Source organism: Xiphophorus maculatus, chromosome 21, assembly GCF_002775205.1.
Source record: "Xiphophorus maculatus strain JP 163 A chromosome 21, X_maculatus-5.0-male, whole genome shotgun sequence".
Classification (NCBI taxonomy): Eukaryota; Metazoa; Chordata; class Actinopteri; order Cyprinodontiformes; family Poeciliidae; genus Xiphophorus; species Xiphophorus maculatus.
Genome location: NC_036463.1, coordinates 11,982,117 through 12,009,855, shown reverse-complemented (window position 1 = coordinate 12,009,855; position 27,739 = coordinate 11,982,117). Strand labels below are relative to the sequence as shown.

At 39.1% G+C, this 27,739-nt stretch overlaps 1 protein-coding gene across 15 annotated transcripts in view; it reads left to right on the top strand.

Moving 5' to 3' along the window:
* The window catches only part of eya1 (EYA transcriptional coactivator and phosphatase 1), a 78,624-nt gene that overhangs the window by 42,341 nt on the left and 8,544 nt on the right, over positions 1 to 27,739 (top strand). For 6 of the 15 annotated variants that reach the window (XM_023326853.1, XM_023326854.1, XM_023326860.1 and 3 more), the window contains 8 exons: positions 1,581 to 1,647; positions 2,007 to 2,152; positions 2,956 to 3,093; positions 7,331 to 7,413; positions 8,202 to 8,388; positions 8,968 to 9,110; positions 9,794 to 9,877; positions 15,153 to 15,242. In XM_023326853.1, the coding sequence (XP_023182621.1) occupies positions 1,581 to 1,647; positions 2,007 to 2,152; positions 2,956 to 3,093; positions 7,331 to 7,413; positions 8,202 to 8,388; positions 8,968 to 9,110; positions 9,794 to 9,877; positions 15,153 to 15,242 (938 nt within the window). The remainder of the gene's footprint in view (positions 1 to 1,580; positions 1,648 to 2,006; positions 2,153 to 2,955; positions 3,094 to 7,330; positions 7,414 to 8,201; positions 8,389 to 8,967; positions 9,111 to 9,793; positions 9,878 to 15,152; positions 15,243 to 27,739) is intronic. The other 9 variants (XM_014476248.2, XM_014476247.2, XM_005797866.2 and 6 more) reach the window with 7 other exon arrangements.

Sequence of the window (27,739 nt, the reverse complement as noted above, 5' to 3'; positions counted from 1 at the left end):
CCCTCATTTTACATGTCATGCCCAATTAGACAGATATTTCAAAACTTTGCCATGTCACTGCACCGACAAAAACTGCAGCATCCTGGAATCTTGATTAAGTTTTATAAATCAAAAATATTCTAATTTACCACTCTTTTTATGTATATAATCATGCAGGTTTTTTATTAATACTTAGGCTGATTTTTATTTAATTTTTATTAATATTATAATTATCTGTAAGCTAGTAACTGATATTTTGCAGGCTGAAATTCTTGTAATTTTGATAAATCATACTTTATTATTTTTACTTTTTTCTTATTTGTCCACAAGGAACATAGTGTTTTGGCAAAATCATTCAGTTAGTATTTAGAGAGCAACAGAAATATATTTTTTTAAACAGTGTAAAAGTTTTAGAACAATATATAATAGTTAAAAAGCAAATTTGTGTTAATAATTTAACATGAAAAACATGCGTCTTTTTTTTTAAATATGGATAAAACTGCAGTGAAAAAAGAGCACTGTGGAACTAGGTTAAAATTGTGCATTACCAATCAACCATCTGCATTCAGGGTTGTCATTTCCATTTTTCCTGAAAGCTTATAAATAGAGATGCACTGAAATTTGTGGTTTTATGTGAAAGATTTGCTCGTCAATTACTAGCCGATTCCAATTTCTCTTCAAGAGTTTCAAGAAGATGAGGAACAACATAAAAAATTTCTTTCTAACCTTTGTGTCATGGGTAATTATTAATTATTTTAATTAAGAGCAGAGGCGAAGTCAATTATTTAAAAAGACCTCAGCATACTAAATTAGAAATGAGTACCTTTACTTTGGCTAGCAATGCTAAATCCAGTCTCTGTGTGAATTACTCAGAAAATGTAGACCCTTAGCTCAACTCAAGAATTTCCAAAAGACTTCCAACATTTCCAAATTCAGCATATTTAAATACAGACAACTTAAAAGTTTAAAATGATACAACTGAGCTACATTGCTGTAGTTTGTTTAACCATTATGTTTTTCACTGCAAGTCTTGTTCTCTCACACTATCAAAACCTGAAGGACCTGCAGGCATGTCTTTATGTGTCATTAGTAATGATGTTTCCTTTTACATAACGTTTTACATCTCTGCTTCTTCTTACCTAATTTTTAAACCCCAAGTTGTCAGCGTGTGGAGTGATGCTTTGAAATGTTGCGTGCATTGATTGGAACAAGATTATTTATTTTTTTCATTTTCCAACCAGTTGATTAACGGTTGGAAAATGAAGCTAAAAATGGGTAAATCTTAGTCATCATCCAATCTCTTTGTGCATCTTTATGTGTAAGTGTTTTAAATTGCGGGCTGAGATTTAGACAGTTGTGTGGGTGTCATTGTGATTGAAGTGCCCCAGAAATACACACAGTTCTTACTTACCTAATTATTTGACTCCATTATTGCTCCCCTCTTCTTAACATTAAATAAGTTTACAACAATAAACAGAGGAGAGCGTTGTTATTACCCTTTTCTTGAAGTCCAGCAGTTCTTTTTGGCAGAAGATAATATTTACCTTATTTCTTAATGTTTAAATATGTGCTTGCCTCTTTTCTTTTTCAACTCTCCTCAGCTATTGGAACCAGTGGCTTCAGCCCAAGACAAACTCACCAGTTCTCTCCACAGATTTACCCGTCCAAGTAAGGTTTCTTTTATTTTTCCTTTTAAAAAAATAAGCAGCATCCAGCTTCATTTGGCTCTTTAATCAGATCCGTCTGTTAGATTGAGGCTTTCTGACTGGCTTTGATTGCTTAAACGTCTTCAGTTTGTGCTTTCTGAATCTGTTGTAATTGTTATCCTGTAAAAATTTCCTTTCCCATTTATTGTTGTTTCTCTGTATGTGAGCTTTGGGACGCCATCAGTCTTATGAGTTGGCTAACTGTTTAGTTAAAGGACAACAAGTACAAGAAGTTGTCTGTTAGTAAAGTTGGAACTATAGCGTTAGGGATCTTCCTGTCATCTTTTTCCACTTTCATGTTTTGTTTCTGCCCTTTAATAGCAGGACATACCCACATATTCTGCCTACTCCTTCGTCTCAAAACATGGCTGCGTATGGGCAGACGCAGTACACCACAGGAATGCAGCAGGCCGCAGCATATGCTAGCTACCCTCAGCCAGGCCAGCCCTATGGCATCCCTGCTTATGGTGAGATTTACACACATCAGAAAACTTCTGCTACGTAGCATCAAACAATTAATTCTTTAAATACGAGATTGTCATTTTTTTCTTTGCTGAAGGTCAGGAATAACACCTTGCTCCTAACAAACTCATGTTCCCACAATTTCTCCAGCAGAACAAGAGCAGTAGAGATGCTGAGTTGTTGTTTAGTGCCTGCATATTCGCAGTCAGTGCAAGATTTGCTTGTGAAGCTGTTCAGATAGATCAGAAAGATTAGTGACATAAATCTGAAAACAGAAACCGGTTTCCTCTGGCAATGTAAGAGAAAGCAAAGAATAAATGTCTTTATTTGTCTAAAGTCTTTGGAGCGTTTTGACCCCAGAAAATTCTGCAATATGTGGAGGAATTTACACTGTTTATTTGAGTGGAGCCCTGCAACCTACTGTTGCACAGAAACAACACTCTGTCTCATTCAGCCAAGGCAGTGGTCAGTGTAAGTCACAAACACAAGGCACATGTTTTATTACTTGTGCATTATTTCACTTATGACCTAAATGATAATATTATATTTTATTACTAAATAAAACAAGGATAGTCTAAATATGTCTTTGTTTTTACAGCCAAGTAGCTCCTTATGTGTGCGAGATAGTATTTCTAAACAGCAGAGCATAGTGAAAATCAGTTATCAGCTAATCTCTGTTCAGCCATTGTGATTAGTGTGTTATGCTAACAGACAGAGTCAGAGTCCCTTTGCTGTGTCCAATGTAATTTAAACCTGTGTTGACTGTTGTCTGTGCATCAAACCGATCTGGTGTCACTAACTGATTTAGGTCCATTGTGGGCAGGCATAAAGACCGAGGGGGGTCTGAGCCAGTCCCAGTCCCCGGGACAGACGGGCTTCCTGAGCTACGGCTCTGGCTTCACCACACCACAGACGGGACAGGCCCCTTACAGTTACCAGATGCAGGGTGAGGACATCTTTTGTCACTTCTGTCTATATCTAGCTCTGTGTCTTCAGAGGAGAAAGCTTTGTTGTCAGGAGGTTAAAATAAGCATGTATAAAATGGTTAACATGATGACATCTGTGCAAAAACAGTTTTCTCCAAATAGCGGAAGACATGGTGGCTTTAATTTCTTGTTGAATTTGTTTTTTCTCTAATTGGTCTATCTCTTTGGGCATCTGTAGTTTTTCAGTCCCTTGTATAAATATTCATCCCCCCGGTTGGCCAACTAAATTAGGTTTTCTGTATTGTTTTGAAAAGGATAAAAGAAACAGACCTCTGTTTCTGATTTCGTAGCACACACAGCCAGACTGAGTCAAGACACAGGCTTTGTCCTCACGCGGGATGATGGTTGCATCCCAGGAGTGCGGTGTGCAGCCGCAAAGACTGCCTCCCTGTTCTCTCCTCTTAAAAAAATCAACACAGATGGAAAAATGTCAGGCACTTAGGAGACATCAGCCATAGTGCTCTTCATCCTTTGTTTTTTTTCTCCCTGTGATCATATTTGTATTTGTTTAAGCCCTGAGACCAAGGAGATTTATAGCCTTGAAACCAATAACGATGAGTTGTGGCACTCTGTCCACCCCTTCTCTTTCCTCTTGCTGTCCAGTCATGCATTCTGTTTAAATGTAGATCGGTTCTTATGGGGATAGTTGAAGACTTCTGAAGCAGGATTCTGTTAAAAGGGTCGAAAAGAGTTTGTATTGAAGTTTTCACTTCATCTCATTAAGTTTGTTCTGAAGGCTGAGAACTGAACTTCTACCATCTCAGAACATCAGTATAGCAATATATGCAAATATTTTTGTACCACTTGCACTGGATGGCATCCAGTTAGAAACTGACAATAGGAGATTTAAAATCTAAATGTAAACACCTACATAGTGATAGTCTTAATCTTTTTATTTTTATTTGAAGGCAACTTTTGTCGTTTCTCTGTTTGTCGTTTCTCTTACCAAGCATTCCCATGTAGATCAATGTCAGCTTATGCTAAAAAGAGGGACTGACAAAAAGTTTTGAGTTTTTAACAATCCATGTGTTTCTTCCGAAATTCTCATTTTTTAATTGTCACAATTTTTTTGTACAACTGCACTGTCCATTCACCATTTCACTTTCCATCTGTTTTCTAAATGACAAAAAACAACCAAAAAGCTTACACCAGATATAATATTAGCTAAATGTAACAATTTTATACAGACTCTGCTTGTCCTAATGAGGTAAACCGTCTCTCTTTCACTGTGCGGGAACAGTTAGCAAGCAGCTAGCTCCGTGTTTATTTTCTCTCCTGTGATATCTCTAAGTGTCACATTTGAAATATCTCTACATGTTGCTGAAAAGCCTCCAGAGCATTTCACAATACGTAACGCCAGCTCAGCAGCAGATGTCTTATGGAAAAACCTTGTTTCCACACCTCTTAAGCAAATACAGTTGGCCACAGTAAGAGTTTTGCAGTGTGCATCCAAGTAGCTAAAATTGGACTCAAGAGTGAGAACAAATACAGGGAAATACAAAAGTTGCCATATTGTTCTTGGCAATTTGACTTAAAATGACTTAAGTATGTGCTCATTCATCTGTTAAGTACTATGCTTCTCCTGTTTTTGCTTCCCTCACTCTCTCCAGCTATCTCTTACTGTTGCATGTTCTGTTAGTTTTAAGTGCACCAGTAATTGACAGGCATGTTAGATGACAGATTGGCCACTCTTCTGGCCCTTGGTTCTCTAACTGTGGCTCTGGCCTACTGCCACACCATCATCATTACTCTTTGTGGCCTATTGATCTGCCTGGGCGATGCGCCTCAGGCTTGGGTGTCCCAAACCAAAGACTTTTTCCACATCTGATACTCCCCTTTCTATCAATGTCTCTGCAACCAGCCAGCTGTCAACACACAAAATGATCAAATTAATGTTTCTAGCTCTTGCCTTTAGAAGTTTGTGCAATTCCAAAACCAACATTATATAAGGGACAAAGTCACTTTTGGAATCCTTTTTTTTTTCATATTGGGAATTTTAATGTCAATAAAAGGTTATAACCTAAGATTAGTTTAAAACGGCTACAGAAAGTAAGACCATGCAGATGCTAATTAGGTGAATAATTGGATTCCAGCATTCTTTCCCAAAGTCTGAGCAAACTGAAGAAGTTGAAGCCTCAGTTACCTTTTCTGAAAGTAAAACCCCATCTGGTCCTGATAGTCTATTCCCAAGTGGAGCATACAAACTTCTGCTACAAATATTGTGCACTGATGATAGACATAGCCTGTGGCAAAGGGACTGATCAAGCAAAGCAAATGGACTTCCAATTGTGGAGCCAGAAGGCAGGAGGGAAGAAGGATAGGAGGGAGGGATGGTGTCTGGTCTTGAGTGAGTGAACTAACTACAGCAGGACAGGGGGAGGGAGAGAAAACATGCCCCCCGGGAAACCGCAGCAGTCCCGCTTCCCTCCCTCTTTCTCCCCTTCCATAACCAGCACCACCCCTCCCAACAGCATGGGTTCATTCTCACTGGGTAGTAAGGGTCCCCGAAGCTTTCATGTGGCTCCTTAGTCTCCCTAGAGCAACCCTCAAACACTCCCAGTGAGAGTTTTTATGACTGTTTGAACTGTGTATTAGGCTAATTTGTTGTCCTTCACAGCATTACTCCTCCTTTTCTTGCTCTTATTGTTCTGGTGCACTTTCACTTGATTTTGAACTTTCAACGCAGATCAAAAATCTGTTCCTAATCCCCAGCTCATCTTGAACCAATTAAACAAAACAACACGGCGAGTGAAGCGTTTTGATAAAATTGTTGATAGAGACCAAACTCTTAACAGAGTTATCTCATGCTTAGACTCTAGCTGTTACTCACAAGGCCAAACACTACTGTGTCTTCTCTTTATGTTGCTATACAAAACATTCAAGCCCTTGCTTCTATCCAGGCCAAAAAAATAAATAAAAAATCCAAAAGCATCCCCAAATCATTTCCTTCTTTCTGAAAGCTGCTTCACATTTGTCATGGTGTGGGAGGGCCCTTCTGATGGGGTCAATGACCAGAGGATGAAAGGAGCTCCCTCTGTTTGTCTCTGACAACAAAGGTGTAATTACGGCCTCATTTAGAAACAGTACCGTAAATTTATCTCCTGAATGGTTTTCACTGTAACTGTGGGATACCTTTTCTGCTACGATGAAACGGGAGAATGGTCTTTATAAAGTGCCTATTTTTGTCCCTTGTGGCTAAATGTCTATATACCTTTATTTCTGTGCACAAGAATTAGAAGGAACAACCAAGCTCTCTGTGTTAGTCAGAACTTATTTGACTAAAGTTGCAACAGTTAGTTTTCTAGCCAATTTCTGACCTCATGTTGTTTTTATTTTTTTCACCTGTAAGAAGCTCTCTTTAACAACTACAGTGTTAGATACAAAAATACTATTCAAAGTACTGGTTTCTATCTTTCCCGCCATGAGTGCTCATTATTCTATATTACAAGAAAAGGTAATGTCACACTGTGTGAGAGAGGTTAATGCCTGTTAAACAGGGTTTAACTTTTATTTGAAACCAAAGACAAAATTGCTACAAAGTTATTTGAAATATTTTGCTAAAGTTTACTAAGTAGATATTTTGTCCCAAAAGCCTGACGTAACTATTCTCTGTTTACCCCGTAGCTTCTGTATAATTAAGCCATTAGATTTTATCAACCCTTTTGAATGACTTAATTACCCAGGAGGACCACCCCTCAAGCAAGTGAAAAGAAAAGCCTACATATTCATTAGGACTAGATTTCAGTAGCAAACCCACTCAACCCCACTCATTTCAAGCTCAGACCTTCCTTGTTTTGTCCCCTTCTTCTTCATGCACACTCCCAGCATTTTCACCCTGTTTTCTTTTCACCCCACGCTACCCTTCAGTAGTTCACACACAACAGGCTCCTCTGTTCCTCGCATTGTGCGGGCTTCATAGCTGGTTTTGCACCCCCACCACCCACCCCATCATTCATCAGACCTGATCCAATCACTGATAAGAAAGGAAGAGGAGAAAGATAAGTCCACTGTTAGATGCACTCCCTTAAGATTCCTTCTGTTCACGTTTTCAAATCGATGTTTCAAAAGAAAAAGGGAAAAAGCGGCATATTTTAACACTATGTCATTTTATATGTACAACTGCATTTCTCTCCAATTCTAACCATTCACATTGAGATGGCATATATGCCTGATTTTTTTTTTTTCTTGTCCCTGAAGGTGGTTCTTTCACAACAACATCAGGGCTGTACGCAGGAAACAACTCTTTGACAAACTCGACAGGCTTTAACAGCACACAACAGGTATGTGTACACATCTTTCTTATCTTTCTTAGTATCTGACCTGGTCTGAAAATACAGCTAAGGTTTGTGTTTCAAACTTCCAACCTTGAAATCTTGAAACAAGCAAACGCAGTATGTTACATTTCAGCCATGACTCAGTCATCATAAATCACTCAGAATGACAAAAGGATTATCTATTGTACCTCTTGAACATATGTATTATGCCACAGTGAAAAGAGAGAAAAAAACAAGACATATCGCTGTCCAGATGTAGGGGCGAACAGACATGTGTTTGCATTTATTTTTTGGAATCTCCTCTGTAAAGTAGCAACACTGGTGCAGGGCATATCTCAGATTACGTTGCCAAACCACCCACTTATTTTTTTTCTTCTACTCTGCTACATTTTCTCTCTTTTTCTCCACCTTTTTGATTAAAAATCTTTACAAATACCCTTATCCTGAGATCCAAATTCCTCAATTTCTTATTGAGCTTCTCAGATCGGGTCTAATATTTGAAGAATCAGATTTTATTTTGTTCTCTATGTACTAAATGTATCAAAACAAAGTCCTCCCAGCACAGACGAAATAAAGAAGAGCAGCTTTATTTAGCCTCTTGTTTTCTGTTTAAGACGTACTCTCTTGCAGCCTAAAAATACTAAGGATTGCTTACCTGGACTAACATCTATTTTACAAAATACCTAGAATTTGACAAAATGCCAAGAAAGAAGAGCCTGAACTTTCATCTCACATTCACTTTTGTTCTAATCCAGATTTAAACTTTCTTATTCCTCTATTGTCTTGCTCTACAGGACTACCCCGGATATCCAGGCTTTGGCCAGGGCCAGTACGCTCAGTATTACAACAGTTCCCCGTATACCTCACCCTACATGACAAGTAATAACACCAGCCCCAGCACGCCTTCCACCACCACCACATATACTCTCCAGGAACCTCCTGCTGGTATCACCAGTCAAGCTCTCACAGACAACCCTGCAGGTAACAATCATTCCCGATTCAGGCTCAGTGGTGCCAAGAATAGGATTGAAATAGTGGTACTAACGCTACATTTTAGGAAATAGAGAAGGTATTTCTGTGGTATGAAAAACTCTCAGTCTAAACTGAAATCAGATGTGGAATTCATTGTAATTTCATGTGACATTAATGCATGACCTGGCAATTAAGATTGCATCTGTGCCAGTCACTCCAAATTTTTTAACTGCATTTGAAATTGTCAGCAAACAACACAGACGACAGCCAGCTTTAACTTAACATCGTTTCACGCACTCATCCAATTAAGATAAAAGAAGTCCCTTCAATGTCTTTTTGTTCTGCACTCCGTTACCTCTTGTTTATTTAATCAGACCAGTGCACAATAGCTTTTCTGTTCCGTAACTGAATTATCATGTTATCTGCTTTTCTAAATCAGTTCTTTCTGAAAAATGTCTCACGCAGGATGCAGTCTGTCCTGCATAAAGACAAATGGTCAATCAGACATCTTTTCTAAGAGTGAATACCAGCTGATCTTTGATGTGCTCCCTTTTATAATCTCCTTCCTCGGCCTTTCCTTCCTTTCAGCAGAGTACAGCACCATCCACAGTCCATCAACCCCCATTAAAGATTCAGATTCGGATCGATTGCGCCGGGCCTCGGATGGAAAGTCACGTGGCCGTGGAAGAAGGAACAACAACCCATCACCACCGCCCGACTCTGACCTTGAGGTAGGATGAGCCCGCTACCTTGGCGACAGACGGCCTCGCCCTGTCTGAAGTGCATAGACGTTAATCCACTTACTTTATGGCTGCCACTTAAACTCTTGATGGGCATTAAATCTTAACGCTTTGTTCCTTAACTACCAATAAATTATTAAAAGCATTGTGGAATATATGACTCAACGCATATCATATATAAAGTTCATGTGTATAACTTCTAAATAAACAACAAGGCTTTGTAATTCGATGAGTGATCACTCAGTGAGGAGAATATATGTTGTAGTCTCTGAGCTGCTTGCTACCTGATGGGGACAATATGTCAAAATGAACCCAGAATTATCTCATTAATACCTTATTAATTTGAATAAGGATAATAGCTGCTATTATAGCGCTGACATCATGGCGTGTTAACATATCTAGTTAATTAGTTTGTCAGTATTGATTAAGCTAATGTAAAGGGTAAGAGGGTGGAATGTGTGTAGTGGGGTGATGAGAGAAGTGTTGCGGTGACCAGTCCAAGCAAATGGATCCCGGTCCCTGTGGCACACAAATACACACTCCTGGCCTATTGACCAGCAGGATCACCTTGCAACCCTACAGAGTGCACCATTGATTTTGTTTCTTTTCTCTCTATTTTGTTTTTGTGTCTTTCTCCCAACCCCACACCCCGCCTCATGATGCCATCTCTCTAGCGAGTTTTCATCTGGGACCTGGATGAAACAATCATCGTTTTCCATTCCTTGCTCACGGGGTCTTATGCCAACAGATATGGACGGGTGAGTGACATCAAGTCTGTGGCAGCGGCAGCAGTGCACTTCATCAGCAAAAATGTTTAAATATTGAAAGGAGAGAACAAGGTCCAGCAGGTGGAAATGGCCATTGAGCAGGGGGTAAAGTTCACTTTTGGTCTAAAGACGACAGAGCGGAACTCAATGTGCAGATAATTGTTTCTTTTTTTAATATGTCCAATGAGGCCTGGCAAGTATTTGACTTCTCTTTGCAGCTGTTGGAGCTATGCATGGCTGGTCAGGGCTTGGTTGTAGGAGCTCGCAACAGTTGCACTCTGACTGACTCTTGACACATCTCGAGTGTTTCTTTCTTCTTCAGAAATGCCACATTGTTAGTTTAATTAAGTGCTGCTCAATGCGTTCTTTTCAGGCAAGGATCTCCCTGGAGACCGTACAAGGCTGAGTCCAACAAACGGCTTTCATTCAAATTCAAATGGAGAGATTATCTTAAACCTGGCTTATTTCAACATCCAGGATGATAAATCCTAAAAAATTTATTATTAGAAATGTATTAATTAATATTTTGTTGTTTGAGCTCCAAATTTTGTAATTCAGATGAAGATTTTTTTGTCAGTTCCATTTCCTCTTTAGGAACTATAACATAAAAAGATATAAGATCAGCATTCAAGTATTTTGGGGGCCATTCTCTTGTGAGCAGAGTTATTTTGATTAAGAACAGATATGACTAATAAACATGAAATGTGTAAGACATCTGACAATATGAAACAAAATTTTAAACAATGGCAAAAGACTTATAATTTTGACATTTTAAAATGTCTTTAGCATGTTTATTTGCAATTAGCATGGTTAGCAGTTGTGATACGGGAGCCCAAAGAAGACCTGAGTGTTGGAAGCGAGGGTTCAGACTAGACAGATAGGTCTTCTTTTTATTGAGTGGAAAAGTATGTTTGATACAAATTATTTTAGGACCTACCTATATCTGGACTTGGGGCAAAGAAAATGTATTTTCAGTTATTGACGGCTCATCAACTTTGTGGATTTTGAATTAATTCAAGTTAACTCACTAGGTTTATGCAAAATCTGCATAAAAGTTTTGCTCTCTCCTATTCCGACAGCCTAAATGAACCACAGACATTGCCTTAGCATATCCTAGAAAATACTTTCAATGTTTCCACTGACTTCATTTTAAACTCCTCTCTGCATCTGAAAATTTGCCAACATTGACTTTTCTTGACAGTATGTTCACCAATTCGAAAAAAAAGAGAAAAAAAAGGAGAATTTTGATTTTCCAAATACCCAGTGATCAGTCAGGCTGATCAAGCTAAAAATGATCATATTCTGGTCAGGAACTGATTTTATTTTGGTGCCTCTCTATTTATTGTAGAAGAAGAAGGTCATTTTCTTACCCAGGTCAATGTGGATTCTCATAAGATAAAGAATTTGCTTTTCCAGGCTTTGCTATTTGTTGTTTCATTTAAATTGCTTCTCTAAATTTAAACTTTCAAAACAAACTATTTGGGAAATAAGGCAGAATTATATTCTCATGGTTTTGTTAAGGTCACAGGTTATCTCTCTGCTTTTTCCTTGTACATGTAGAACACTAATAGAAATATTGTTTATGGTAAAGTCATCAATACATCCAAACTTGATGTGTTTTAGCCTGTGTGCACCATCTCAAATTATCACCTGTTTTGGCTATGGATTTGACTGGTTTTGAAGTCAAGATGTGAAATATTACTACTCAAGTGTCAGAAAGCTTAGTGTCTGCAGCCAATGCTCTGTGCCTTTGTTCTGGTATTGAGGGGGTGTTTGATGGGGGCAGTGTTTTGTTTCTGGGGTGAAGGAGGACTGCCCCACGACCCTCCACTGTTTATTTACTTTATTCTCAGGCCTGCATGCTGGGTAAAGGGAGACCTAAAGCTCAGGAGCTTTGGCTCCATGATGAGGGGCACTCACACCAAACACTCACACACCCAAACACACGAACAGACACGCAAAGACCCATAGGGTTCTCCAATGGGCTCCTCTGAAACAGGAAACACTCCTAACTCCATAAGGGCCCATTCCATCAGAGCTCATATGGGATGTGACAACCACTAAAGCCCCTCTCTCACTCCCTGTTTTTCCTTTTGTTCCCTCTTTTTCTCCTTCAAGCACAGTTTAGTCACTTTTTCACTTTTTTTGTCAGGCTCCAACTGGTTTTATGAATGTAAAAAAAAGACAAAATGATTATGACATCTTATATTGGCAGTTATTGCAACCAAGAATACTAAAAGCACATTTTCTGTTTGTCTTCCTTTTACTTAACACTAAGACTTCCAAAAGTCTGCTGACATTTTCAAATCCTAATTTCTCAGTAAAGAAGATATTAGCTGTCCTAAAGGTTACTAGAAGTCGCTACATAAAATAATAAGCTAATTTGCACAATTAACCATTAACACATAATTGTAATGAATGTTTTAGGATACTCGAATGAAATCATGGAAAAGGAAAACAAACGTGAGAAAAAAAACATCCTAAATGTATTTAGACCTTCATATTAGCTTTCCTTTTATGTCACAGTTAAAAACCTTCTTCATCTGAGCTAGGAGCAGTAGAAAGGGCCAAACAAAACACTCTGGTTGAGTTACTTTAGATTTTAATTTTGTGTTTTTATTTAAGCTTTTAGCTCTTATTTTCAGCTAAGTCTTGTTTGATTTTAACTCTCATGATCAGGAACTTACAGTACACAAGTCACAGTGAACATGAACATCCTTATGTTTTTTGCAATCTATACAAAATAAACTGACCAAACAGGGCCAATAGAAAAAAGTATTAATGGTAACCTTGATTTATTTGTAGCCTAGACTTGGGGAGGTGAACATCTTATTTCTGAGAGCAGCTGGGATGTACGGCTTCACAAGGACTGGGCTGCCTGTGAGCTCTTTAGGATGGGGTGGAACCCACTGCAGTCCCCACTGCCCATTAATAACAGTAGTGCATCTGACGCACAAAGGTGATGTCAGATGCACTTTAAAATATATTGTTTTATTATTTTATACTATGAAACAATACACACCAGACGTCCAGTAATCTGATCTATTTTTGTGCACTTTAGCACAACAAATCTGACGTGTTTTAGATGTGCTGATGTTTCTACAATAATGAGTCAAGGCGTGGTGTGTGTTCTACTAAAAATTACACATGCTTTCATGTGCGAGTCTGTTATGTCAAAAAGTCCCTAATAAGACCAGCAAAAGTGGTTAGATTTAGTGCCAGTTGCCTTTTTAAGAGTTATTGGAAAGATCTGAGTCCTTGTCCCCAATTGACCTAGATGGGAACATGGTTCTTGCTCTTTGAAGCTCAAATAAACTATCTAGTAGAAATAACTTTTAAAGTCACTGAAAATAGCTAGTCTACTCAGTAGAAGACTACTGTTGGTAGTGCAGCCTAACAACATTTACTACAATGGTGGTTTTTACTGATTTTTAACATACAACCACCTACAGACTAACAAGAAATGCATCAAATTCTATTCAACTGTTGATTTCTTGCTGCATCTCTACTCCCAACCACCACTTTGCTTCATCAACCTGCCTTTTCCCTCTTTGTCCTCCTGCATATCTGTCAGTCAAATTTATTTGACTGACAGATATCTTAGGGGTATATACAAAAAAGTTACAAAGCAGTTTCTTTTCTCTTTGCTGCTCTGCACTTACTATAAATGGATGAGTATCTGAGCAAGTTGACATGCACACTTTCTCTTACTCACTGTGACCTCATAGCCACTCTCTCTAACTCTTCCCCTCCCTCCCACATGCACACATAAACAGACTGCTCTTTTTATCAGCCCTTTTAATTGGCATCAAGACACTCACCCCATAAAGCTGATGGCTGAGGCCAGCTGTGCTGCTATTGGGCAGGCTAGAGCTCAGGCTCAAAGTGGGTAAGAGTGGATGTGTGTGGGTGGGGGTGGTGTTATTGCTAAGGGGTTTGGAGGGAGTGGGGGTGGATATTGGCACCCCCCTGGAGGCAGTGACATCTCAGGACAGGTGGTCCTGCAGCACTGACAGCAGCAGCACTTTGGCCTTCTGGCCTGCTTGTATGCTTAACTCCCTCACTGACTGATTGTTTAGATTTAATTGGAAAGGATTCACTTGCGCCAGAGAGGATCGCCTTTTCCCACCGATCCCGTCCGTAATGCTAAATCTCCCAGCAGTGGCAGACGTTGGGAAGAGGGAGGTAGCTTGTTGATGTAAGGAGGGGGGTAATTGTTTTTGATGAATTCCTACTGAAAGATTGATTCAAACTGGGAGGCTGAGAGGAAGGAGAAAGCCTGGAGAAGTGGAGGATTGAGCTCTACTTGTGTGGTTTGCACTCTGTCATTTTAGTGAAAACATAAGGATTGTGGGGTGTGACAGCTAATCAGCGGAGAGCTCAGGTGTGTCTTTTGGTGGTTTAACTCGGTAATCCCTGCTTCTGGTCCTGCCTGGCCTGACTTAAAGGCAGATCTCATCCAGCTGCTTGGGAAGACAGCTATTGTCTTCCTTCATCCTTTACTTACTAAAAACAATTTGCTGATTAGAGTTAAGACAAAAACATGGTTTGAATAAGAAGCAGATATCTGAAGTCATTCTTTTCTCGGATGTAAATCTTTAAAAAATAAATTACCTTTTTAAAAATAAAGATGCTCACATTGTCACAGTTTCAATAACTATTTAGGTAAATCTTTAAAAGGTCCTACCTCACAGGTGGTGGGATTATATTGCCATTTTAGCAATAAACAGATTACTAACATGTCATAATTTTTACGGTAATTAATTAAAATGAAAATTCTTGAAGTTTGTATTTTGTATTCAGCTTATTTTCTCTGCCATACTTGGAACCTCCTACTTGTAAAATGTCTAAGCAAACAGAGTTATATCACCTACACATATAGTCAAATCATGCATTAGCACAAATATGTGGAGAACAAGGCTGTTTACGATTTTGGGTTGTGACCTTGGCTCTTCTAAATCAACCAACCTTCCTGAGAAGACACATGCTTTTATGGCCTTCATTCAAGTCTGTGGCATTTCTGATGACTATTCTGGTCCTTTTGAGAGGGCCATAAAAAAGAGGCTGAAACTTTCAAGTCTTCTTTTATGGGAGAGGCCTGCAGTGGAATTTAAAGGGATTGTGTGTTAATTGAGTGACTCAGAGTGAAAATCGTAACTTACTGCATTTACCAGATCTGCCTAATTTGCTTTTTTGAACAAAGCACCAGAACACACTTCAAACCTAATAATTCTTTGTTTGATGTAGATATTTTTGTGTGTTTAAGGACCCTCCAACGTCTGTATCATTAGGACTAAGGATGGAAGAAATGATCTTCAACTTGGCAGACACACACTTATTCTTTAACGACTTAGAGGTGAGTTTCTCTGGTCCTATTTTACTCTCCTGTTGTTTGATAATGTACAAATCTCTTCCATTTACATTGAGTTGATTTTACTGGGTGTAGAGGCATAATCACATTTGGAAGGAAGCTGAATAAGTCCAATTGTAGTAATGGAAGCAACAACTGCAGTATTACATAGAGCTTTTCTCTCAGCTATCCCCCGTTGCAGTGAAGTATTACCTCAGTCCCTAAGGGATACAGTGAATTTCACATGTGCTGTCAGTCTCCTGGGTTGCCAGCCCTGCCCCCGCCTCCAGTTCGTTCCCACTCTAATGGCCGCCAGTGCAATTTGTCAGGCTCTAATGTTTCTGTTGCTCTCCTGTCTGCCGGTGTGTCATGCTGTGTGCTTGGTGTCACTGGCTTTCTACTCCACAAACTCCACCATCACAGCACACAATCCCCTACCATCATCCCTCTCAGGGGTCTTTGCCTCACTGATTCATGTTGTGTAAGATTGTCCCCTGGGGGAAAATCAATACATGGGTCATGATAGGACCCATGATAGGTATATTGTATTCAGATTCATTGAACCTTTTCACTTTGTATTTCCAAACTTCTAGGTATTTCAATTGAAATGTATGTGGTAGACCAAAACAAAGTAGTGTACAATTATGTTGGGAGAAAATGATAAATGGTTTTCAAATCTTTTAATAAGCATCATGAAGACCAAAGAACACAGCAGAAAAGTCAGGGACAGTTGTGGAAAATTGTAAAGCTGATTTAGGTTGTGAAACAATATCCTAGTCTTTAAAAATACAAAACTGCAAACCTCCCAAGATGTGACTTTCCACGTAAACTGGGCAATCTGGGCAAGGAGAGCAATCTGAAGGAGGTAACTGCAAGAGCTGCAGAAATTCAAAGCTCAAATGTGACAGTATGTGTACAGGATAATTATTAGTGATGCACTATTCAAATCAGACATTAATAAAGTGTCAAGAGTATCAAGAAGAGAGCCTGTGTTGAGAAAAAGTTATAGAAGAAGAACATTTTACAGTTTCCCACAAACCATATAAGGGAAATACAAAATAGCAAGGATGTGCTCTGGTGAGAAAAGAATAGTATTAAACAGTTTGGCCTACATGCAAAATACTGTGTGGTAGTCCACTAACACAGCACAGCTCCTTAAACACATTGTGGTATCAGTATCATCCTGTGGTGATGCTTATTTTCAGTAGGGACAGTGAAGCTAGTCAGTGTTGATAGGAAGAGAGACACACTGCAAGAAAACCTGCTACATGCTGTAGTGGAGAGAGGTTGCACTGACTAAAGGCCTGGATTCATACGCATAGCATACTTATAAGATTGTTATTAGTTAAAACTTTTGAAACCAAGGGTGCACCTGTTGACTACGATTTTGGTTGATACTGATTTTTCGTCTGAAATGTTGCTCAATATAGCAAGAAAGTTGCTGAGTTGGTAACAGTGGAGTGACTATTGTTTACTCCAAATAGAGAGTCATAACCTGGTGGGTGGGTCTGTCAGTTAAACCGCTCTCACCGCAGAGCAAAAGAGAACAGTAGCTGATTTTTAGATCTTTGTCAAGGTAGATAAGATTGTTGGATAAGAATTGATTCACATGTAAGTATCGGCCCATCACCAGTCTCCCAAAAGTAAGAAAATTGGGGCATATTTATCGGCTGGTTGGTTTATCAGTGCACCTCTTTTGAAAACCATGTATTGATTCCTATTCCCTCACAATGAATTGTAATCTTATGTTTGTTTGTCATATAAAATCCCAGGAAAAATAAAATAAAGTGAGTAGTTTCGAGTTGATGAAATGTAAAAAGTATAGAAAATGCAGTGAATTCTTTTGCAAGGCTCTGTAATTTTGTGTGTTTTGGATATCTGAAATTTCTTTAATATAAATACTAAAGAAAACTTAGAGACTCAGTGACCTAAAGGGCATGGTGATTTGTATTAGAAAAAACTGCAGGCATCCGTTCAAAGATGTGGCGTCCTTTTATTATAGCTCAACTTACAATTATTGATGCAACGAAACTAAATGATCAGCAAATATCACACTTATAACTTATTTTTGATAATACAATTCCTAAACTATTGAACTACTGCAAGCCACTACTTAAAAAAAAAAACGTTCTGCCACACTCTAGAAAGTTCCAACACATTAAGACTCTGATAGGTTGTTGTCGACCATGATTGACAGGCAGACTAGCGTGGTATTTTCCACACTAAGATACTCAGAGTGTACAGAAACGGTATGTGGCAACATACCAGTATCACAGAAATGATATGTTGCATTTGTTGAAATGCGGATACACATTTTATCCGAACATTGTCCCTGCCCCTGTCCGTTATCATTTTGTATACATAATTTAGCAGTAATTGATTCTGCTTTTGTTGCTTTAGAATTTTCTTAATTTTATCCAAATTTCTTCCGTCTTATCACAATGGCTCCTCTCTTTTCCAGAGTGTCCTGTTTTATTCTCACGTCACAAAAGAGTAAATGTTTTTCTTGATAATGAAGTGCGAAGAGATCTGTAGCCAGTTTGCCAAGTCTCATTGCTTACCGCCATGTTTGGCTTTGCTACACAAAGCATTTCCAGCAGTAAGAAAAAGAAAACTCCTCAAACAGAGAGTCAAGAGACAGGAAAATATGTGCAAACTCCCTTAGATGGACAAGTGACTGAGATTCCAAATGCAGTCATTGTGATCAAAGTTAATTGGCTCCAATTGGCTGGTTAAATATTTCCTTATGCTCTGGCTGTGTAGAATCCATCTAGCTGCACTTTATTTAATAGATGTGCCCCAATCATTTGAGAAAAAAAAAATGGCAGTTTGTGACAACTCTTAAATGTGGTTTTGCTCAACATCTGTCCCGTGTTTTGATTTCTTTTCATGTGCTCATAGATGAATTGGCAGCTCAGACTACTTAAAAATTATTTGAAAACCCTGCATGTGTATTTCTTCTGCTCTTTCTCAGGAACAAAACTGTTAGATTTTGTTTTGACACTTTAAAGATTCAGCGTTTTTTCCACTTTAAACTGTGATGACTGAAAATGATGTGGTCAGTTCAAGGAACGCGTTCCAGGATGACCAAACTCTACAGACGCTGCACTGATTGTCATTAATAATCATACCAGAGACGGGGTGACATTCTCTCAAAGGCATATTCATCCTCTCTCCTAAACTGAGCCCAGCCTATCTGAGTGTTAATTACCAGTTCTCAGCAATGCCTTACCAGTTGTGTTTCCTCTCTCCTGATTTACAGTCTACCATCTCAAACAGAGCTAAATAGAGTCCCACTATAAATACCGGAGCCAACAGCAGTTATGTATTTAAGCATGTGCAGAAATGCATTTGGTCCATCTAATTTAGTCTAAGCCATAAAGGGAGACCCCAGAGGCTGTGCAGGAACACAGGTGCAGAGTTAGTGGCCAAATAGTGTTTGAATGGTGCATCCAAGTTTTAACACTGCCGGCCTTTGTACAAAGACATCAGATAAGGTTCTTAAATTTTGCACACAGTTTGAATTTTGCAATATTTTTTAAAGATAAATTATAGCTTTCAATTTTTCTGGAGACTTTTTTTTAACCGTTACCTTAAAGCATAAAAATGTCCCCAGTCTGCAGAGACCACAAAGGCACAATATTAGCTAATGTTCTACGTGTGTTCAAGTGTGGATGTGTGTGGGTGGAGGCCAGCCCGTGTTGATAGAGCTGATGAGTGATGATTCGGGGGAAAGTCATAAAAAGAAAGAGGGCATGCCGAAGGGGTCAACAGGGATCAGTTTCACCTTTATGTCTCTCTTTCTCTCTCCCTGTATTTTCTTCAAACTTTTTCTGGATCGGCACACTTTTTTTAGGTTGCCTTTTTTTTTTTTTTCTTTAGGTGAGTCTTAGAAATACTACAGCTTCACCAAAAGACTCCTAATAAAGACTCCTAAAAATTCTGCACATTCCCCTGCAGATCTCTTATTGATTGTCTGGCACAAACCGTTTACCGCTCAGCCCTTTAAAGGACGGGTGTAGTATTATATGATCAACATTGTTTTTTGGGGGGGGTTAGCATCAGAAATGCTCTCAGTGAAGCCATGAGAAAAGTAATTCAAGGCAATATGATCCTCATTGATGTGATTCCGTCTGTACTATTTTTACATCATCAAGGTTTGCATCACAGATGAGCAAATTGCTTTGACAAAGCATCTATCAAACATATTTTTTTACAAAATCATAATAATGCTAACTTAATATGAACAATGTAGTTACAGTGTCTTATAAAATTATTTGTTCTACTTTATCTTTTTTATTTTGTTATGTTACAACCACAGATTTCACCATGTTATGTGACAGAACAACAGATAGTACCATATAACTTTGAAGTGGAGGGAAAATTATACTTGGTTTTAATTTTTTTGTTTGTTTTTATAAAAACCTGAAAGGTGTGACGTTAATATGAATTCAATCCCATTTACTCTAATACCATTAAATAAAATATAGTCACTCTCAGAAATCACCTAAATAGAAAATAGAGTCCACCTGCATATAGTTTAATTCCGCTATAAATACATTTTCTGGAGGCCTCAGACATTTGTAAGGAAAGCATCATGAAGACCAAGCCCAAAGATATCAGAAGTGGTTTTAAAAAATTAGCCCAGGAATGATGCTGTCACAAAGAGAGATCAACAGCTCAGGTCCGGGATTCACTGACAGCTACAGTTATGTGAACAAAAACAGCATGAATACTTTTGCACAACACTGTAATTGCCTCTATGTATGTGTAACTGATTTATTTGAGGGGATTCTTAAGAGGATTTATTGTCCACATTGTGAAATCTATTAAAATCACCTAAACTGGAAAATCTGTGACACAGTGGAGTTAACTGATGGTCTGAAGTGATGTTTATAATGAAGCCCACTGAGATTGAGTTTGCTGGGAAGACTGACAGCTCTGCCATTGCTCAGGTCATTGGAGGGTGGAGGGTTTACTATAGGTGTGTTGCTGCAGCCAGGACTCCAGTGCCGAACAGTATGTGGGAACCGGGGGCCTCGTTCTAGCTTACCGAGCCCCCTGTGATCCCCTCTCAGTGGGGTACGAGGGCTGCCGAGAAAACAACCCTCCCTGTCTGGAAAAAAAAGGCCATGGGGGCAAAACACTCAGAGAGAGGGGGAAAGGGTAAGAGGTCTTTAAAGGTGGGAACATTTTAAATAGAATGTTCTATGTGCAACAGTTGCAGCACATGCCCTGAAAACATGTGGTGCTGCAAAGTCACATATGCAGACATGTACTTACTTTACACATGCTAGTGAACCCACCCACACAAACGCACACATATCTGTGTAGCAGTCCTATAACACTGTATGCTGACTCCCATTTATAGCTCCCAGTCTGCATTTGCAGGGCTGAAACCTCCTCTGTCACTCTCACCCAGAGGCTGACTGTTAATGAGGGATGCAGTGAAATGCACGGTTACCTTTGCCTCGTGGCTGAAATGGTCCTCCTGAGCCTCTTAGGTTGGAGCCGTTCTGTTAGTTTAACATCCCACTGCCAAGAGTCAGATCCTGTGCTTGCCATGCCATAAGAGTGGTAGCTTTAATTATGTTCTCCCATATGGTTTATTTTTCTGTGATTTTCTCTCCTCCTAAGGTGGAACCTGATGCTTTTCTTTGAATTTGGATAATAAGTTGCTCTACTGATTAGCTACCTATAAGCACTTAAAACGGTACAGCCTTATTTATTTTTATTTTAAAATGAAGACCAATACCTTTTTCAAATCATTAAGATTTGCACCAGATAGGAGTCTGGAACATAGCATGGACGTTTCGTCTTCCAGCGTTGCTCTGAATCCAAAAACAGAACATAAGCTTTTCCAATTTTCTTACAAAAAAAAAAAAACATTTAAAAACAGTGTCTCCTTTTTCTTTCACTTTACAACCAAGCAGTTCTTTGTTTTTGGTCGGTCTCCAAATATTGGTTGTGATTTGACAAGATGTGAAGAGGTTGAGGGGTTACAAACATCTTTGCAAGAAGCTATGTGTTTTCAGGTATACTCCAAACACTCATTTGAGTATTTGCCTGGCCACTGATGCAGGAATTCTGTCATACTCCTCCGTCAAGTCTCAAGGTTGCACCCCTGATGTGTTCTGGAAAGACTACAGACAGAAGGTGGAGGTTTTAAAGCCACCCTGTCAGTCATCACATTGCAGCGTTCCACTTCAAATCCACTCTGTAGCACCAATTCGCAGCCACACGCCAATCAGTGCTGAGGGTGTGTGGAAAATATTGCATTACTGTCTGATGACAAATTATATTTTAATATTTTCTAAAAAAGGGAGACAGAACACCTGTTCAACATGGGTTTGATGGGAAAAATGAGCATTAACTTTCACAGATTTGTTCTACTTGGCAGGAAAAAAACTGTTTCACTGTTGTGAGGAGAAAATGCTGATGTGACTGAGATTTGATATAGCACTTAGTGCTGCTTGCCTTGAGGTGTGGTTTGGATGTAAAATGCCAAAATTAGGAAATAATGAGCAGCAGCTCATCTATCAGATGTAACTAATTTACTGCCTACCTGTGAGGCGTGGGGTCTTGTTCTTTTCCCAACTTCTCAGAAACAGGGCTTCAAAGACCCACTTTGTTAAAATACAGTTTTCCTCCCTGTATCCCCATGCCCAGCTGTGGGATTTCTCTCCCCCCCTCCTGTAAAACCAGCATAGACATCTCTGTACCTGTGCTTTGTTTGGCACTGCTGTTTGAATTCCATGACTGTTCAAGCAAAGATTGCGGACTGGAATGAAGAGGGTTTGAAGAACTCTCCCTTTGTTACCCACATCCTGTGTTTGACCCCCAGATAATCACAACCCTCCTCCACCCACCTCTGGACAGGGTTCCCTGTGGTGGGAACGGACAAGGAAGTTGCTGGGGGTCATAGACAAGGGGCAGAAGAGGCGGGAGGGGGCTGGATGACAGCCTCTTGCCAGTAGAGTGGCAGTATTGAGAACCTGTGAACAATTGATGAGCCATGTTCACATGGCATTAGCCTGGAGGGTCACAATACCTTTTGCCATGATGGCTGCTGCTCCCCACCCCAACTCTGACAAAGTTGCAGCTCACCTGATAGACATAACAGAGGAAGAGAGGGCGCTATTTCTAAAAAGCTGACACCATTGTATGTCATTGAGTGAAGTACGCCTTCAAGAAGTTAAAACAACTCTCAAAGAAAATGAACATGGCCTTCCTTGTATGTATTTTGGCAGAGTTGCCCTGTCTTTCTTCTCCATGCCTATGACTGTTCCAGTCACCACTCTGAGCTCTTTCGAGAGCTACAGGAAGACTCGGGCCGTCATTGCTGATTGCTTAATGACAGATGCTGAGAGAACAAAGAGGGCTCTGATAGCCTCCTCCTCAGTGAAAGGCTTTCAGCACTCCAGTGGAAAGACAGAGATAGAAAAAGGAAGACAGTGAACATCCTGAGTTCTTATGGGATTTTTTGTTGGCGTTTTGGCTTTTTCTTTTTTTCTTGAGCTGCTTGAAAGTCAAATGAACATAGATAAAAGAAAATAATGTTGCTTACGTAAGGAACAAAGCTGCTCAGTGTTTGGATAGACCAGTAGCAATGGCTTCTGTTAGAGGGTCTTCACTATTTGGTACAGTAAGAACATCTGGTGTTAGTTAGTGATAATTGTAGAGCTTGGTGAGGAGCAAAAAAGGGAATTCAATAGAAGAGCAATGCTCTAAACCTTCTAAGAAATTAAAGAAGATTGCCCCCTAACGTGCCACTATTATATAAACATATATTTTGATCGCACATAATGTACATAAGCAAAAGTATTGTCAACATTTTTTGGTGTGGATGCTGTTACTGAGAGAGGAACATTTTCTGCTATCTATTTTCAGTATCAGTGAGAGATTACTAAAGTCAGAGGACACACATTTCTAAGGTTTATTCAGGCAACCAGAGTGAGATTTAAAATAAAAAAAAGCCTGTCTGTCACAGAACATTCTCAATTTTGAAATGTTTATAACCCTTTTCTAATTGTTAAGAAAAGCTCTTTTATTCCAGGAAATATATATTGTTACTCCCACAAATTCACTGCGCTATTGCAATCGCAAAGGACTGCCTGGATACAGTACTGGTAAGATATTTGTAGTGTAAATTAAGCTTTTTTTATGCACATGGTCAGACATATTATATAATGTGACCACAATCAGCCTTCTCTGTGAACAGTTTACGACTCCAAAGTGTCTCGCATCCGCAGAAGAACATAGACGTCACAAAGCAGCACACTGTTTACAGAAGAAATAAAGGATCCGATTGTCAGTGAACTGATTTTAAAGAGTTGACAGTATTGTCACAAGATCTTGAAATGAAGGAAGCTCAACATCTTGATGAAAGAAGGTGATAAAAAAGTGATGGGCTTTTGGGGAGCATGCACTGCAATTTCTGTAGAGAAGTCTGTTTGGATGAGTAGTCATAACCAGGAATGGTGCACCATGGGATGTGATGTGCATCTCTGACAGACTTTTCATAATTTCATCATTTAAATTTTCAGCCATTGTTTAAATACGGATTTAACATGTCTGGTGTTTTCCGGTGCAGAATTATGATGCATGTCTCACATCAATGACTTAAAATCTGAGACGCCTTAAAAACTACCAGATATGTATCCTGTTTAGTACCACATATCAAAGTGGCACAAATCCTATATTCTTTTTGGGTGAAAAAATCCGAATTGGGTCTACAGTGAAAAAGTCATATATGGATCCCTACCCCTAAAAAATGGCTTTGGGTTGCATTTTCCTGCTGTGTGAACATACCGCTAGTTGGCCTTGATATCCCCACTCAGTGTATATATTTGATCATTTAAATACTTAAGTTCATAGAAGCTTTGGGGACATTGTATGATGATAATAAAAACAAGAGTCAGTAGAATGAGGGTTTGCCCTATGGTTCTTAAGTCGTCTTATGTTGCTGATGAGAAATAAAAATAGGTTAAAATCATTATCAGTGTTGAACAAAGCTTTATAAAACCTGAATGAAAACTGACCACAAAATTCTCACCTGTGCATTTCTTCCAATAACTTTATCTGCATCAGACACTTTGCTACAAAAGGAACTCTGACTTTGTTCTCTCCACAATTTACAACATTAATTATACCTGCAGGTTCTCTACCAGGTGTTAATTTGTCAAATTCCAAATGATAGTCTGAACAGTAAAATTCACCACCTAACAGTATTTCTTTCAATTGCATCCGCTTCTTACAGCTCCATTCATGGCTCTGTGGTGTTTACGAGGGCGTCAGAAGTGGCTCCTAATGAGTACGTGTAAGGGTTACTGTACAACATTCCCCGCAGCCACCTTCTCTATTAGCTTTTCCAGTCCTCACAGGGAGCTGGTGCAGAGGTTTATACCAGCACCAGCTGGGAATAGTAATTCCTGCAGTCTTGCTCATTCTTCCAGCAAGTTTCCCCAATTTTTCCCATGTGCACACAAACAGACAAAATTCTTTGTTGGAGGTCCCAAAACCATGTCCATCATTTAATTGGGCATTGTTTCATAGTTCAGATACAATAAACATACAAAAACAATGTAGTAGGGAAAGGAGACACTCAAGTTGTAGGTTCAGGCTATTATATTGTTCTTGGCCTTTTGAGTCTTAAATGCTTTACATTTGTTGAGGTTTGCTATGTTTATTAGCTTTGAGTCCATAAAAAGTCATTCATAATCAGGCTGCAGTTATGGCGGCTGTGTTTGGCCTAATTACTGAGCCATATGTATGTGTTTGGGATTCTTTTGGCTGTAGGAACTTAAATGGGTCTATAATTAACACACAGAAAAACATTGTTCTCAAATATCTGTTTTGATCCATGCTGGCTGTCACACTCTGAAAGAAACAAATTACATGGGGAGAACAAACATGGGCAGCTATTGTCAACAGGGTACAAGGAGACAGCGTGTAATTTTGGATCCAGTGCCAAATGAGTGGAAGTGAATGGCTCTGTTCCAACGTAGTGAAAGACGTGGTGGGAGCTGATTGTTGGAAGATTGTGTCTGATTCATGGCAGATAATTGCTTGATAATAGAAGCATTCCAGTCGCTTGCACCAGAATGGGGGGTAGTTTGAGGCATCCTCTATTGGAGGCTTAGCTCAACGAGTTGTTTTTCTTTTTCTAAACAAAATGGTTTGCCTTCACAATCGAGGAATTGCGAACAACAACATCAAGGTTAGCTTTTGCTCAAGATGCTCAAGATGGGACCAACCACAACTTTCCTCAACTATTAACAATCTACAAGCGAGTGGAAACATGTTAGAACAACAGAGCAATGAGCCCCCGCCAGTGTTAGTTGGCAGTCCATCTTCTGTGTGCTGGCTCCATGTGAGGTCACCATGGACTCCTAGCATTTTACCCATTGCGCTCCTCTGTTTCTTCCTCTCAACCCTTGCTCCCCCCTTATCGGGGTGCCGGAGCCTCCGAGAGGAGGGGCTAGGGGTCACAGGGTCAAAGTCTTTTCCTCTTTGGATCTTAGGGCTTGCTGGGAGAGACTTGGCGAGAGAATGGCTGCATTAGAGCTGGGGTTGGGGGTCAAGATTTTAATTCTGTTAAAGAACAGCTGGTTTGAGTTTCTCCTCACGTCGCTATTCCCTCCCTCTCTCCACAAATCCAGGGAGATGAAAAATTTGTTCAGAGGGGAACCAGTAAAATAAAAAAGGTTTACGGTCCAAAGCCCTTACCCTTACCCTGCTCGAGCATTAGAGAGGAATGCAATAACGTCAGCATTTGGCCTCGCTTAGACTGACCTAAAACAAGGAAGTTCTTTTTGTGTTTGGGTGTCTTAACAACCGGATAAAACTTAATTAAAAAGCTCAAAAAATTTTAATGGATTTTTCATACTTTAAACCAGGGAAATTCTTTTCCTCAAGTATCAATTTCCATGAGAAATGATTATTTCTCACATAATGTTAAACAGGTGAAACTGACATGTTTGGCAGTTACTTTACCTTTTAAAAGGCTGCAGATTTTTAGATAAATTGGAAAATAACCTGCATCGTTGTAATATCTAGTACTCTATCTGTTAATACAGCATTTGCCAGCTGCCAGAAACAAATTTAAATCATAATATTTCACAAATTTCCATCCTTCACAATTAATAAACACATTGCTCAACCTCCTGTTCTATTAACATGAGTTTTTTAAATTAACATTTAGTAAAAATAAATAGTTCAGCTATCCTGCACTACTTCTGCAAAACATGCAGTGTGTTGAACTGAATTTCAAGGCAGGATAACTTCGCATTTCAAACATGATGATGGTATTGAGAGAGTGGAAGTAGGGGATAGGCACTAAAGCACTCCTATAAATGGAAAACTAATAGGTTTTTTCTTCTGCTTGCTGCATCCTGGCCGGCCGGCTGGCTGGCTCACTAGCCCCGGGGCAGTGTTGGTGTGTGGCGCAGCAGCAATCAGAGGTCATAATTTCATTGGCGGTTAGCATCAGGTTCAATTTTTCTAGTAGGTTACATTTACCAGAAAGTCTGGATTGTGTTACTGTGTAACGGTGGAATCAGTGCAGAGCTGTAGGATCCCTCTACCTTTCCAAGACAAGCCAGGCAACCGCAAAGGAGAACTCCAGTATGCAAGACTTTAGAAAATGCACAGACAGAGACACATTCAGGCAGTCTATTAGCGTTAAGTTAATCAGTTTTAAAACCCCAAAACCCCTAAACCAGATTAACTATGAATCTTCTTTTAAAACATTTTGTATATAAATCTCTGTGTTTGTCTGCGGTTTACAACAGATGTTCATATGAAAGTTCTTTGTTTTAAAACCTCTCTCGAAGAATTACTCCTTTCAGAATAATGCTGATATAATTTTGAAAGAAATTAAAAATGCATAACATAGATTTTCTCAACAAAATTTACATATTGTTCTTTGCATATTGTTACAGGTTATTTGTAAATGCACCAGTCTTTACTAGTATTGACATACTGAAGGCAGAACAACTTTGTGAAGTCTCTTTTTATTTTATTGTTTTTTATTTGAAGTTTACTGAATGAAATCAGTATTTGTATCTATTAACAAACCATTTCATTCTCCTGTACTTGACATTGCAGTTAAGTTCAGTTTATTTCTCATGATATTTTATTAAACTATAGAGGTCAGTAACCCTTAAAGGTTTTAAATCCTTAATTTTATATATCTTAATTATATCTTACTTTATAATATTTAATACCTTGAGTTCAAAATTTTAGAAAGTTACCTTAAGTCTTTGGTTGTAACAATAAGTACAAAGCAGCCCAGGAGGACAAATTGGCAAATTGCTGTACAATACCTTCTGTGGAAAATTTCTCATTTTTGTACGTAAAAATGTCAAACAGGAAACTGCAAATGGTTACTTGCAGTCTTAAATGAGTTGGTTAAAAATGCTAGAAAGTGCCGGTCTTGCTTTCTAACAGCTGTTAGCTTAACTACCATGCTAGCATCTCACTCTACTTTAATAACTTGCGAG